At 40.5% G+C, this 13,489-nt stretch overlaps 1 protein-coding gene across 3 annotated transcripts in view; it reads right to left on the bottom strand.

Annotated features, from left to right (window-relative positions):
• NEMP2 (nuclear envelope integral membrane protein 2) overlaps positions 1 to 13,489 on the bottom strand; it is a 33,954-nt gene that overhangs the window by 16,818 nt on the left and 3,647 nt on the right. For 2 of the 3 annotated variants that reach the window (XM_074548186.1, XM_074548185.1), the window contains exons 3-8: positions 12,526 to 12,754; positions 12,280 to 12,352; positions 11,233 to 11,326; positions 10,428 to 10,542; positions 9,555 to 9,780; positions 7,151 to 7,327 (exon numbers count right to left, since the gene is read on the bottom strand). In XM_074548186.1, coding sequence (XP_074404287.1) covers positions 7,151 to 7,327; positions 9,555 to 9,780; positions 10,428 to 10,542; positions 11,233 to 11,326; positions 12,280 to 12,352; positions 12,526 to 12,754 — 914 coding nt within the window. Of the gene's footprint in view, positions 1 to 60; positions 5,129 to 7,150; positions 7,328 to 9,554; positions 9,781 to 10,427; positions 10,543 to 11,232; positions 11,327 to 12,279; positions 12,353 to 12,525; positions 12,755 to 13,489 lie in introns of those variants that run through there. The other variant, XM_005492771.4, reaches the window with a different exon arrangement.

Here is a 13,489-nt window from a genome sequence, read left to right on the forward strand (position 1 = left end):
ATTTTTTTTTTCTTTAAACTTATTCCCAAATCAAAATTAAATTACTTTTTTTGAGAGACACTGAATTTCCCTGAATAGTCTATCAGAAAATACCAGATCTAATAATTCTAGCAATGTCATGAAAGTATCTCTGCAAAGATTTCTCAGAAACAGAGTAGCTTAAGAAAATGTATCTTAATATCATGGTGAGGGATGAAGTAAACCATATGCATATTCAAATAATATGTTTTTGAAGCTAATGTTCAGCTATTTGAGATGGAAGTTTATTTCTGCAAAGCAAAGGTTTTGAACTGGTGTTTTAGTGCAACACAAAAGCTGGAGGAAAGCTTCTGAAGAAGTTACCCTCTGTGCTTGCAGCCCTGCAGGTGGGCATAAGGTTGTGTGCATTTGGGTAATTTTAGGTTTGATGTTATATTGAGACAGGAGTCTTTGATCTAGATTGCACAGCCTGAGATTGATCAGTGATCTTTTTGGGTTTTTTATTTCCTCATCTATACAGGGGTTTATTTAATGCAGTGTAGTTATTATGGTTATTTATTAAGAAAAAAGTAAGCTTTAAGTGCCTAGGGAAGGTGGGGGGGGTAGGGAGGAATCACCTAAAAATCTTAAATGTTTAGGATTATAGGGGCAAAGTAGTGGATGCAGAAATCAAGTAGAGTGAGATTCTCAGGAGGAAGCAAATGTAACTCAATTGCAGTATGTTTAGGAAGTTACTTTGCCCAATGTCAAGACACTGGAGGACTTTGGATTATGTTTTGTCATGCTTCTAAATACTGTCTGCAGCCAGCTTGTGCTGGTGCATAGTGAAAATTGCTGCTGGAGGGAAATCCTCGGGCTCAGGGAAGAGTCAGGGGATTGTCAGGACAGTGTTTTGGCCCATGCTGTTAGATGAGCAGCTTGTTCCTGGGAGATGCTGAGCACTCTGCTCCCCTGGGACTGAGGGAGCGCTGCTCAGCTGCCCTCCTGGAAGTGAGATGTGTGTGAGGTACGAGGCCTTCCGTGGGGGGCTGAGCTGAGCAGAGGCAAGGCCAGCAGGAGCCCAGTAAGGGAGAGGAAGGTGGCAGCAGCTGAGCAGGAAAGGGGGTGCACAGGTTTACCCACTTTGACAACTTTTAGCTTGACTGAAGGGGTGTCCCGTAGCTGTGCTTTAGCTGTGCTTTTAGAACAACCCACGTTCTGGCAGTGCCTGGGACCAACACCATAGACAATAAAAAGAAACATCAATGACTAGCCACTAGTTACTTTTTTTGCACTTGAACTTAAATGTACTGTACTCACATAAATCCTCATGACTTGTCTAAGTGTCCTTTAAAATCAGAAATGTATTTATTGTATGTTTGTATAACTTGGGGGAGAACTAAAGACTGAACAGGTGACAGGACAGAAGGATGCTAAAAATCATCTTGAGGCTAACCAACCATTTGTTGAGTTCATGCTGTATGGTGTTACCTCAGCTGCTACTGCATAGCACCTGGATTGTGAAGTAAAGAGCTTGTACACTGTGTTTACACTTCAGAATTGTGTATTTGAAATGCCTGCTCTTTTTGGAATTGTATAGTCATTCTATGTTGCAAAATGGACATGTACACCTGGATTTTGATATTTGTGAAACTGTAAAAACTGTGGTAAGAAATATAAAATATCCATAACATATTTAATAGTATCAACATGAACTTTTATTTTATTTGTTCATATTAGAGTCAGCAGTGAACATAACCAACCTGAAGTGAAAATAATTCAGTGATAATGACCTTTTACTAAAGTCACTGGAGGATGCTGAACCAAGAGCCTGGGAACTACTCTTGCACTGTGTTAAAATAGTATTTGATAACAAAATCTGACTGTAGGCACCGGTTCCCTTCTGTGGGGTGCAGGGGCTGTAAGGGACACAAACCACTGTGCACTGTAAACTGGTCAGGGTGAAAAGAGTGCAGGGCATCACTGTGAACACTGCAGAGAACACGGAAAAATGTAACATCTTTTGTTAAGGGAGAAAGGCTTTTGTAAGAGTTAGGGCAATGGATTAATGCCTAGATTCTGTTCCTAGATTTTCTAGCTGAAAACCAAAACAACAGTACTTGACAATTGTGTTTCAGTAAGGCTGTGTCATCTCCACATATCACAGGAACACTGTGCAAGTGAACAGGGCTCCAGTGACAGCAGCTGCTTTTGGTGGGTCTTGTTTGTGAAACCCTTTCAGTGTTGGAACAGGCTTGGGAGGATTTTTAAGGTCACTATTAGCTACTCACTAAGGTAGCCATCATCTTTCTCCTGTTGCTGCCATTCTGTTTTGCATGTATTTAATAGTTTCCTGCTCTATTTTGGATAGCATTTACCTATCCCTGCCAAACAATGGATCTCACAACTACATACAGTGTGAGTTGATCTTTATTTAATTTTTATTGCTTTTTAACTTTTTTCCTTGTTGAAGTAGGTGTACCTGGTATTCTTCTAAAACATGTAATTACCTAAACTAAGGTGGGGGGTGGGGCTTTTCCATTTAACATATTGCTTAGGTAAAATACTACCTTAATGTATAATCTGGGCCATTGTATGTAAATACATCTTATGTATTTACATGCCTCCATATTATGGGAGGGTAATCATCACTACCTCACTAAAGAGAGGACATTCAAAAACCTGTTTAAGCTCAAACAAATCTGATTCTCTTCCTTGGCCTCAAATTGCTTGGATGGGGTTCTTGGCTAGCTATGAAGTACACTGAAAAAACCCTGTATTTCAAAACATGCAAAAAACATTAAGACATTTCTTTGAGTATCCTTTGCCTAATCCGTAATGCTTTTATTACTCCATTTTCATGATGGTGACACAAAGATAAAATAAATCTGATTTGATCTATGGTCATAGTTCAGGGGGAGTTTGCACCCTTCTCCCAAACCAGCCAAGATAATGAGGCCTTCCTCTGTTTTCACAAGTGCTCGTTGCTAGTGCCAGAGGCCCCCAAGCCAAACCTGACTTCCCAAGTGTGGGTGGCAATTTAGCTGTGGATTTGGTAGCACCAGCCAAAGGTGAGTCTTGCTGCTAGCAGCCTTCCTAAACAGAGCCCTTGCTCTATTTTTGAATGTTCTTCATTTAACAGCAAGTGCACTTCGGATCACCTGCTTGACATGGCTTTTCTCTGCTAAACATGCTTTACATTCTGCATAGGTACTTCAAATTTTATGGCACCTAAAGGATGTTAAGTGTCTCTTTACTGTAAAATGGAAGTGTTTCCTTTAAGCTGAAGCAATATAAAGGAGAAAAGACCACATCAGTAAGGCTTTAAAGCTTTCAAGCACCAACTCTGAGTCCTTTGTTACACAGAGGAGCTCTTGGATTATGGTATGGCCACACTTCTTAGCACCATTGGAGGTAACAGGTTCTGTCCCTGCTGCAGCGATGGACAAGGAGAACCCAGGACAGCACCTGCACTGCTGAAGTCATGCTGCACCACTAGGCATGTCACAAAGGACAGACAGCCCTGTTAAAGCACATAGATCCAGTCTGACATGCCTTTCTTGAGCACCAACTGCTCCCCATTGCTCACAGTTCCCAGTGGCTTTGTGAGATCAGATGGTGAATTAATCAGAATTAATGGTCTTTTGTCTTCTGCAGTTTGTAAGACAGTAAAGGAAAACAGCAGAGTGAGAACAGAAGAATACAGGGAAAGATAGTCTAAAGAACAAAAGAAAGAAATTACTTCTTCAGGTGGGTGAACTGAGGTACACACACTACTCCCTAGCCTAGGACTGTGTAACACATAAGCTGAAAGACAAATGACCGCCTAAATTTCTTTCTTGTCCTCCCCACTTCTCCTGTGAGAAGCCCCACAGACAGCTGAGAAAGGGAAGGTAAAAGACAGATTTTACCCTCATTGTTTTCCAGCAATGATTTTCTGCTTCTTACTCAGTGAACAAACTACTGAGTACTCTGAGGCCAGTGGAGCTCTGTGTGAGTTATCTGCATTCCCAGTTCCAGGCTCACAACAGCACTCTGGCTCTGCTAATAGCAGCTGAAACAGCCTCAGCCTTTGTGGCCTTTTTGGAGCTCTGCAGAGGCCTGGAATAGACAGCAGCACCTGCCTGAGGTAAGCTGATGCTGAAACTGAAGGCAATAGCAAAAATATTTAGGGATGGAAAACCTCTCCCAAACCACTGTCAGAGGTGGAAAAGCAGAGGGCTAGAGAAAGGTTTAGCAGAAGATCTGTACAAGAGGGAAGAAAGTATGTAAATAAACAAAGACTTGGAGAGAACAAAATGCAGTGTAACTACAGCAGAGGTCAAGAATGGAATAATATGGGCAGAGGGTGAAAAATCAGGCAGCATTCTGAGGAGCAAGGGGATCTTAAAACTAAAGGCAGAGACAGGATGAAGCTAACAGACCAGCCCAGCCAGAAGGGGAAACAAACCTCGTTCAGCTGCATCAACTCTCTATAAAAGTCTCACAAACAAGAAACACAGTTTATCAACACTCTAAATGCATTATCAGAAGTCTTGACACAGAGGGTACTGAGTAAAAAGGAGAGTATTAAAAATGGCTTTTCCTCCCTCTAGTGCTCAGCACAGAGGACTTGATGGAAAGGGCCAAAACAGATTCTGTGTTTACTAGAGGTAGTGTTCTTGGTAAAAGAAGGCATCCTGGTGGACAGGCTGTCTCCAGTACTTGCCTTGGAAATACACAATGTTTGTTTCCCTAGTGAAAATACTCATAGCATGAGATTCCTCTTCACTTGAACAGCCTCTATGGTAATCAGGTGACATTGGTGATACAAGAAAGAGTTTTTTTCAAAGATCCTTCTTTGTCCACCAGCAACCACAAGAGAAGGCCAAGTGTGAGTTCTCGTTCTGTATCCTCTCTTTCTAGGAGAAGTGTGTTTTCTGTCGTCTTGTTATTTCTCAAAGCTCAGAGCAGCTCAGTAGCATATGGAAATGGAATTTGTGAATGCATTTCATTTTCATTCTCCTCATCTTCTTCATGGACAGAATCGGCTGGCTCATCTTGCTCAAACTGTGCCCTTGTCTCAAAGAGCTGCTCTTCCAGGAAGAAGCTCCCAATGCCATACTGCTCATCGTGTGCCTTTGTTTCTGCAGCTGAGACATGAGGAGATCCCAGAACAAAAGCTGCAAACCTGACCAATTTTGAAAGGGAGAAGTTACCAACTGAGAAATTAAAGGAAGAAATACTGTAAATTCTAGGGGTATTGCAATTTAGGAAGGAGTGTTGTAAGGACATCCCCACGGGCAGTGCAGATGAGGGGAAGTTCCAATAACGGATGGCAACAGCCACAAAGATTGGTTTTCCCAGCTCATCTTTTCAGTATTTCTGTAGAAGTAACTTTTGCTCTTCTACAAACCATCTGCAAGGTCTTGTGACTAAGCAAGAAGATCTAACTTCGTTTTCACATCTTGTCAGTACTTGCAGGATAATCCAGACTAAGCATTTGTACAGTGGGGTAGTTGGTACTTTAGCTTCTAAAAATAAATTAAAGCTGTAGCATATTTGAGACAAAGGCTGCAAGAATTCAGGTGTGTTGATATTGCTAATGAAAGGAAAAATTGAAAATTCTGCACTCCTATGTTGTATGTAGTCGCCTTGTTGCTGGTGCTGTGTGTGCACTGTGGGCAAGCTGAGCTCAAGTCTTCCCAAAGAATTCCTGCCTCTAGTGAAGCTGGAGCTGCAGACTGGGAATTCTGCAGCTGCTCCAAGTAAATGCCAGAAGAAAGCATGAACTTAGCACTGTCCCTTTACTGCAATCCCCCACAAATCTCCCTTTCAGTGGGCAACTCCATTGAGGAGAGAGAACGGAGCTGGAGGTTTCTGGCAAGCGTGTGGGAACAGACGGCAGTTCTGACACCTGGGTAAGTGTCGACAGCATCAGAGAAATGTATGAAAAAGGAAATGCAGCTACATTCTGGAGTTCTGGTAAACTGATCAATAATTTACATTTCAGACTTAACATTTCTGTGAGATGAATGTCGTCACCTCACTGTTCTTGGAAGCTCTGTTAGTCTAAATGGGGAACAGTTTGCCTTGGGATGAACCACAGTCTGATGCTTAATGGGAGCTGGGAGGAGTTCTCCAAATTGAATTGCTGTTGGTTCTCCTTTTTATTTCCCTTTTCACAACCAGTGAACAGTCTGTAACAACTCTATTAATGAAATGATGGCTAGAAAATATGTGTGTCACAAGTTGTTTTGTACGTTTGGTGGTATTTAGTTCTACAATACAAGACTAAGCTTTCACTTTTTTCCCTCTCCATCATTCTAAAGAAGGCAAGCAGCTTAGAAAGTAAGACTGTTTAACAGTAAATCTAAAAAACCTGGCAGAGAGGCTGTCTGCGTGCCAGTCCAAGGAAGATGAAGGTTCTGAAACTGGGTTTAACTTGTTACTGAATAAATTCCAAACTGACTGGGGTTCCTTTAAAATAGTGACACTTGGTTCTGTGGCAAGGACTAAGTCTTTGTGGCTGGCTAATATATGAAACTCTGCTTCTGATCTCTTCAAGTTTTTGTTTTGATGGGAATACACTGTTATGATTAATTTTATACTCTACAGGGTTTCTGGCTTTGCTTGCTTGACCCTTCCTGACCTATATTTGTCTTAGTTTTATCTCTTAAGCTATACATGGCACAGCTCTTCTACCTGTTCTACTTGCTCGTTGCAGGTATTGATTTCTTTCTCTGTATACTTAGTCTTAGATAGTGATACTTCAATAATAGGATTCCCTGACTCCGCAGATTTGCAGTTGGAGAGCTTACTATAGGTAATATTTGAGTATGTATCTTCACTGTGCCCCAGTTTTACACCACAGAAAAGGGCACTGTTCTAAAACCAGGGCAATTTCACTGGTTAGAGAGGTACCAGGGGTCACTACAAGGGCTTACAGAGGCACTGCAGGAAGCCTGTAAGTTCTGTGACCATGAATCAGCTGTGAAGGTCTGCAAATTCCCAAGAGTAATTTGTGGTCAGGGAGGAACAAACAGAAATTCAATGCCACCAGCGAGTAATCCCCTCGAGAGGTGTGGCTGTGGTCCTGAGCGGGACATGCAAGACAAACACACCTGGAACAGTACCTGCAGTGGCATTTAGGTCTGCAGTGTGTTCAGGTGTGCAATGTGTTTCCTGTTTTAGAGAAGCCAAGGTTTCTTACCTGTGTGGCGCCTGGAGTTTGGATACAGCTATCCATGATGGGAAGTCAGGGCTCCTGCAGAACGAGCGCAGCTCCTCCAGAGCTCGGATCGTTTCACTCTCACCTTGTTCTCGATACTCCTCTTCAGTAAGGTATTTAAACACCAATTTTTTTGATTTAAAGTGATGCTTCATTTTTCTAGAACAAAATGAAAATAAGCAGTATTTATAAAGTCTTCTGCCATGTAATTATCTGCCTTTTTCTCTATACCTGCTATTAAAATGCATTAGTCACCTCTACCCTTTTAAGAGAACAAGCTGCATTCTTACATTTGAGGGCAAGGTATGTAATGTTTGCTAGCCTGTTTACCCTAGGTCTTAACCAAAGCTTTAGAATTTCACATGATATTTAATGAGCTTCAGATGAGCTTTAGATCAGGTCCTTATTGTGTATGCATGGACTAGAATCTCACAGAATTAAAGAGATGGCTGCTTGCTCAGCCATTTTAAGGTGCAAAATGCAAAATGTGTCTGTGCAGAGACATGGGCTGAATCAAAACTCAGTCTGCATATGTTACATCAAAGATAAGCAATGCTCTAAGCCTGTTGTGAGTTGTTCATGTTGTTTACTAGCTAGCTTCTCTTAAATCTTGCTCTGAATTACAAAACTGAGTAGTCTGAGGCCAAAATGTTTACAATCTGATGGTTTTTTAGCTGCTGCGTAGTGATGTATAATATAATTAGATATAAATTAGAAAGTGTGCCATGTTCTGTTTCCTTCTGTCAACTGCTTTCAATTTAAATGTTGTGATGAGTTAAGATAAGCAAGGGCTGGATGCCCACAAAACTTTCAGCTCTGTATAAAAACACCTGCTCCAACATCAGCAGCATTTAACTTCCCTTCTTTTATCCCTTTAAAGCAGAGAACTGTAGTAGTTGTTTAGGTCAAATGGTGAAGGATCTTGCTGGCTCAGTGAGATTCACTGTTCTCAACAATAAATACTGCAAGACTTTAAATTATTTTGATATATTTGCTGCTCTGAACTGTGTATCTGGCATCGTGGCCTCACAGTTTGGTGCTGTGACTTAAGGATTTTGAAACAGAAAAATTCAAAAGCCCTTTTCATTCCCCTAAGAGAGATCACTTGTAGAGCTGTATTTCTTTATAGAAGCATCAGTTCATAAAAACCAAAAAGAAAGAACTACATGAAGAATAAACTACAGTGTTTCAGAGTAAAACTTGTGGCCACTTCATACTGATTCCAGAGCATTCTGAACCTGTTTACAACAGGTGCTGATCTTACATGTTGCTTTTGAAACAGCTGTTGCTCCTCAGCTGCAGGCAAAAATTGGTCTACAACAAATGACAAATTCTACCTAAAATAAAAACGCTTCAATTCAGGCCACTTCATACTTCAGCATGTAAAATGAGAAGATAAAGACTAAAGCAGTATGTTTTTCAAAAGTAAACAGTCTGTATTAAAAAAAAAAAAAAACGAAACCCAAATTATTTGTTTTTTATGATTTTGGTTATGCCAGTTGTAGCCTTTGCCTCTTCCTACTTCTCTGCGGTTCAGCAGAGTCCACAGCTATGGAACAGTCTGTACTAAAGACTCTGAAGCTGGATGCCATCCATCCCTGAAGGTAAAAAACAGATGTCAATTGGCAAGGCATTTTAGAATCTTCATTTGAGCATTGCACTTGTGCTAAAGCATACTTCAAATTCAAGGATGAGCAAACACGTTGTTCCTGTATTGCTACTGCACACACTCAGCAAGTTAAGGTCTACCTACTGCAGGCAGTTCCTGTTCCATTCCAAAATGTAAATGGGCCTCTAGGAATGCTGAGGAGTATCTCCCTAGTTCTGACAGATTGCTTCTATGAATGACAAGGAGAAAGACTAAAATCATGGAGAATGCTATTTTGTGGACATGTGATTTTAGTCTCTGAACTCTCTTCAACCTCCAAGGACTGTCACTTTTGAACAGCTGCATCCTTGGTGAGGGATCAGTGTTTTATCTCTAGGATTCCATATGAGTTCCCTGCAGCTTCTCTCACTACACATCAAACCAAGGCAGTACTGCTGCAGTCTCATCAATCAAACAGAAATGTTCTGGTTGCCATATGCTGTGGACTAGAAGGTGCTACATTTGTCCTTAAGAACACAGTCACACTTCTCCATTATCCACAGAACAAAACTCGTGCTTAAAACTGCCAAGTGGAAAATCAATCACTTCTGTGCCTGTGGACCTTAAACCTTTCCTAAGGCAGTTTTACATTTGGCAAAATTTTGAACTAGTACTAGAAATTCCATATATGCACCATTATTGGTGTATATGTGGTATAAGTGAAGGGTTTTTTTCATGATCAGCTTCCAGTATTTCCTGGTTCTCTCAGGATTTGGACATTCACAAACAGACACAGACCTGGCAATGTGACAGGCAGCACCCAGGGGGTAACAGAGGCCTTTGGAGCAGAGGCTGACTGCTATGACTGCATATGCAACTTGAGGGATGGTGACTCCAAAGTAGATGAGGACAAAGGCTGTTAATTGGAGTGTCCATGTGAACAAGGTTATGCTGAGCTCCGTGGTCAGTGGCCCATGCTGATAGCTAATGGCAAAGCTGGTAATCCCCACAGCCAGAAAATACCCTGTAGGGACAGAAAAGGACATGGAGAAAAAGATGCAAACTACCCCTAGAACCTTTACTTTGCTTCCCAAAGCTGGCAGCTGCTGTGAAGTGTAGCCTGCTGATTCCTGTGTTGTGTTACAGGTAACTGCATGATGTTTTATGTGCTTTCTATTTCCAAAGTGTGCCAAGAGTTCACAAGGTTATCTCTGAACAGCTTTTAGCCAATGCTGTGGGCTGCACATGAATTCTCCTCACATGACAATGCTGAGGCAGGTGCCAGATCAATAGGTCTGTCAGCCCCTGCAGCCACATCCCATTCCCAAAGTGTGCATCCATTTCCCACATCCAGCAAGCTGCAAACCAGAGGAGCTGCCCTTTTGCTCTTACAGGAAAAGTATGTAACAACAGCAAATAAATGAACAAATAATGCAAGCAAAATCTGCTCTTAGAACTAGTCCTCTACATCAAACTCTGTATTCAATGATACAATGTGAGTAAACATTCATTTGAGTGGATTAGGAACCTTTAGAATATTTCAACATCTGTGGCTTAGGAGAAAATAGAGCTCTATATGAGTCACTTGATTTTCTTTTTTTATGGGCAGGTATTCATCTGACCACTAAATTAAACCAAAATCTGCAGCACATTTCTTGGTAATTTTCTTACCCAACAGGTAGATTTTGTGTTCAGACCACAACCACTGTATATTCTCTTTGAAGCAGTAAATAAAATAGAGAGAGACCATCCAGGAGCCACTCATTAAAATCCAGAAGGTACTGTGCTAGAAATTAAAAAAAAAAAAAAAAAAAGTGAAAAAAAACTACATTAAAAAAATTTAGCCAGAATCAAGACCATTGTTTCCAAAGGAATTCACAGGTAAAAACAGATATGAAATTCTTTAGACCTACAGGGTTTGAGACTTCCACTGCACAGTCCTCTGCATGCTACAACAACACAGTATCAATTCCAAGGAGAGCAACTGCATCCCTGTTTTTGTGTATCCTGTCCCAATGTCACAGTATAACCCTACTGGCATGTGTTCCCAATTAATATATCTCAGCAATATTATGGGAATGCACAGGCTTTATAAAACTAAAGGAAAAATTCCCATCTGCCTTACAATGAATTGTCTTTGGTGAATGGAAGAGAATCTGTCTCAGCTGCCACTGTATTTTTATTTAAATTGATTCATAGATTCAAAGGTAAGTTTAGCTCCAGTTCAATGAAAATAATTTGTTTCAGAATGAACTCTTCTTGCACATCACCAATGCCTGTTCAGTTTAAACTCAGGAGGAAGCTAAATAGAACTTGACTCTGACCTAACTCTATTTACTTGATTGAAGCAATCCTGCAGTCATTTCAGTGCAGTTACCTGGCCACAAAACCAGAACAAGGTCAGAATCTGGCTCTGTACTGTCACTTCTTGTGTTATGATGATTACTATTATTTTATTTTATAAATGTAGATTTACCCTTGGAATAAACCTTTTAAGTGTCAACAGGACAAAGACTAGCAGAGCAAGAACACCCAGTATTACTCCAGAAAGGTAAAAGAACTTGGCACTCCTGTAAAGAGAACAACAGAGAATATGGTGAGAAGTATCATTTGTAATTGGTTAAGATGCCAACATTTGTACAAACAGCAATGATGTTCAGTAAGAACTTAAATCAGCTGTAAGTTAGAGTTGTAGTTATACAGTAAGCAGGCCCAGTTCAGCTATTAAATCTGTGTAAGGAAAAATTCCCAACAGATGCTTAAGGTCACTGGAGTTGTTACAGGTTAAGAGACTGAGCTGGGGTTTTTTAAAGCTCACACTACTTCTGATTGCATTGACCTTCTATTCTCTAGTACACAGAAGAAAATGAAATAACCAATATGGTTCTGCACTGCAAGAGAAGTTTTAATTTAAAATGCAGAAAACCCCCCACAAACCCACAAGTTTTTTCTCCTAAGCATATGCATTTATAAATTCCATCTTCTTAATTCAGAGTTAATGCTATAAAACCTATTGCTGCTCTGCTTGTTTCAGAGGTGCCTCCTGACAATTATTTTGTGACTCACTTTGCTTTGAAGTTGTGGGCACATATTTTGCTGTAACAACTGAGTATCCTCCCTTACATGCTATAAAAAATGTGCATCAGAAGAAAGGCTGGCACAAAGGTGGAGGCAAAAGCATCCTTAATAATCAGCATTGTTTAGCATTCAGCTATCCTCAGTGGTCTACAAAAGGGAAAAAGGACTTTTCTGATCCACACACTTGCCCACTGAAGATTGATTGTCTTGGTGTCCCCCAGTGCAGGGAGCTTGGATACAAAAACCCTAACACAGCTGATTGATAAACAGCGTTAGGCACTCCAAGATATGTCACAATCTGTCCAAACACAAATGGTAAGAGGAAGTTTTCAATATATATTCAGTTTCTTATTTCACTTTCCCAAAGAACTGCCTCTTTAGCTTAGAAAACAGACCAAAGATGCACAAGCTTTGGGAAAGAAGGTCAAAAGCAGCCAGTACTCACCTGCTCAGGCTGTTTGCAAAATGGAATAGAAAAATTCCAGCTACAAACAAAAACAAGAGCTTTCCATCTAGCACTAAAAAGGGGGGAAAGAAATAGAAATTGACTTTAGAGTAATTCAGTCTGAAATGCTGATTATATAAAATATCAATAGAAAAGTCCCAAGCTTCTTACAGAAGAGATGGTACATTCAGTAGCACTGGCAATACCAAGCCATCTGAAACCTGAACTCAAAGATTTGGTACTTACTTTCTCTTTTCACCCTCACAACGTATGGTTCAATTTTGAAGGGCTGGATTTTGAAACAAATGTCCTCTCCATATTGTTTTATGCTCAGAAAAGTTTCTGTACATGTCTCTGGCTTCCAGAGGATTTGAACAGCACATGCAACAAACTCAAAAACAGTTTCTGAATTCCGGCAGTTGTTTTTTTCTGAAATAGGCTCAAACCGGAATCTTTCTCTGCTGTTAACTTTTATCTAGAAACAAAGAACAGAAAACACAGAGAAGCAGCTCAGAGTCACTGTGGGGTTTGGTGAATTATACTGCATATCAGCCATGCATGTGGTAATGAAAATCAGTATTAATTGTTTAGTATTGGTTATTTGTATTAAGCAAAGATTAATTGTTTACAATTAGTATCTCATAAGATAATTCAGAGAACTCACTGGCAGCACAGTTCAGTGGAGGGGCCTCAGTCCATCCAGAAGCACAGTGGGTTTGGTTTTACTGTGACACTTGCCCACACACAGATTTCTAACAAAGCTAGTAACATCTGACTGACCACAGTTTGTTTTGTGAATGTTCATACCCTTCCTCCTTCCCCTCCTGAACTGTAACAAATTTGATTTGCTCTTCTTTATAATGCAATCTTCATGTTGCATTATAAAGAATCATTGAGATCACGGTTGTCTCTTATGTTGGGGACATAAGAGGGATGAGGAAAATGAAAGATAGCATAACCAGAAATTCAAATAGAAGCACATTCCTGTTGGGTATTTTGGGTTTTTTTGCTGGTTCCCAGTGCCCTCCCCCACCAAACTGATAAAAGATCTTGTCCATCTTCTAAGCTGAGGTGATTTTCCTGAGGATTCTGATACATTCATCAGGGCCTGCTAGACAACAAAGATCTATGTGCAAAAAAGTGATGCAACGGATAATAAACCAGGTTTGCACTGGGAAAGGAGACAATGTGTCAGCAAGCAGTTTGTTGT

This window comes from Zonotrichia albicollis, chromosome 10 (assembly GCF_047830755.1).
Source record: "Zonotrichia albicollis isolate bZonAlb1 chromosome 10, bZonAlb1.hap1, whole genome shotgun sequence".
In the NCBI taxonomy this organism is placed as follows: Eukaryota; Metazoa; Chordata; class Aves; order Passeriformes; family Passerellidae; genus Zonotrichia; species Zonotrichia albicollis.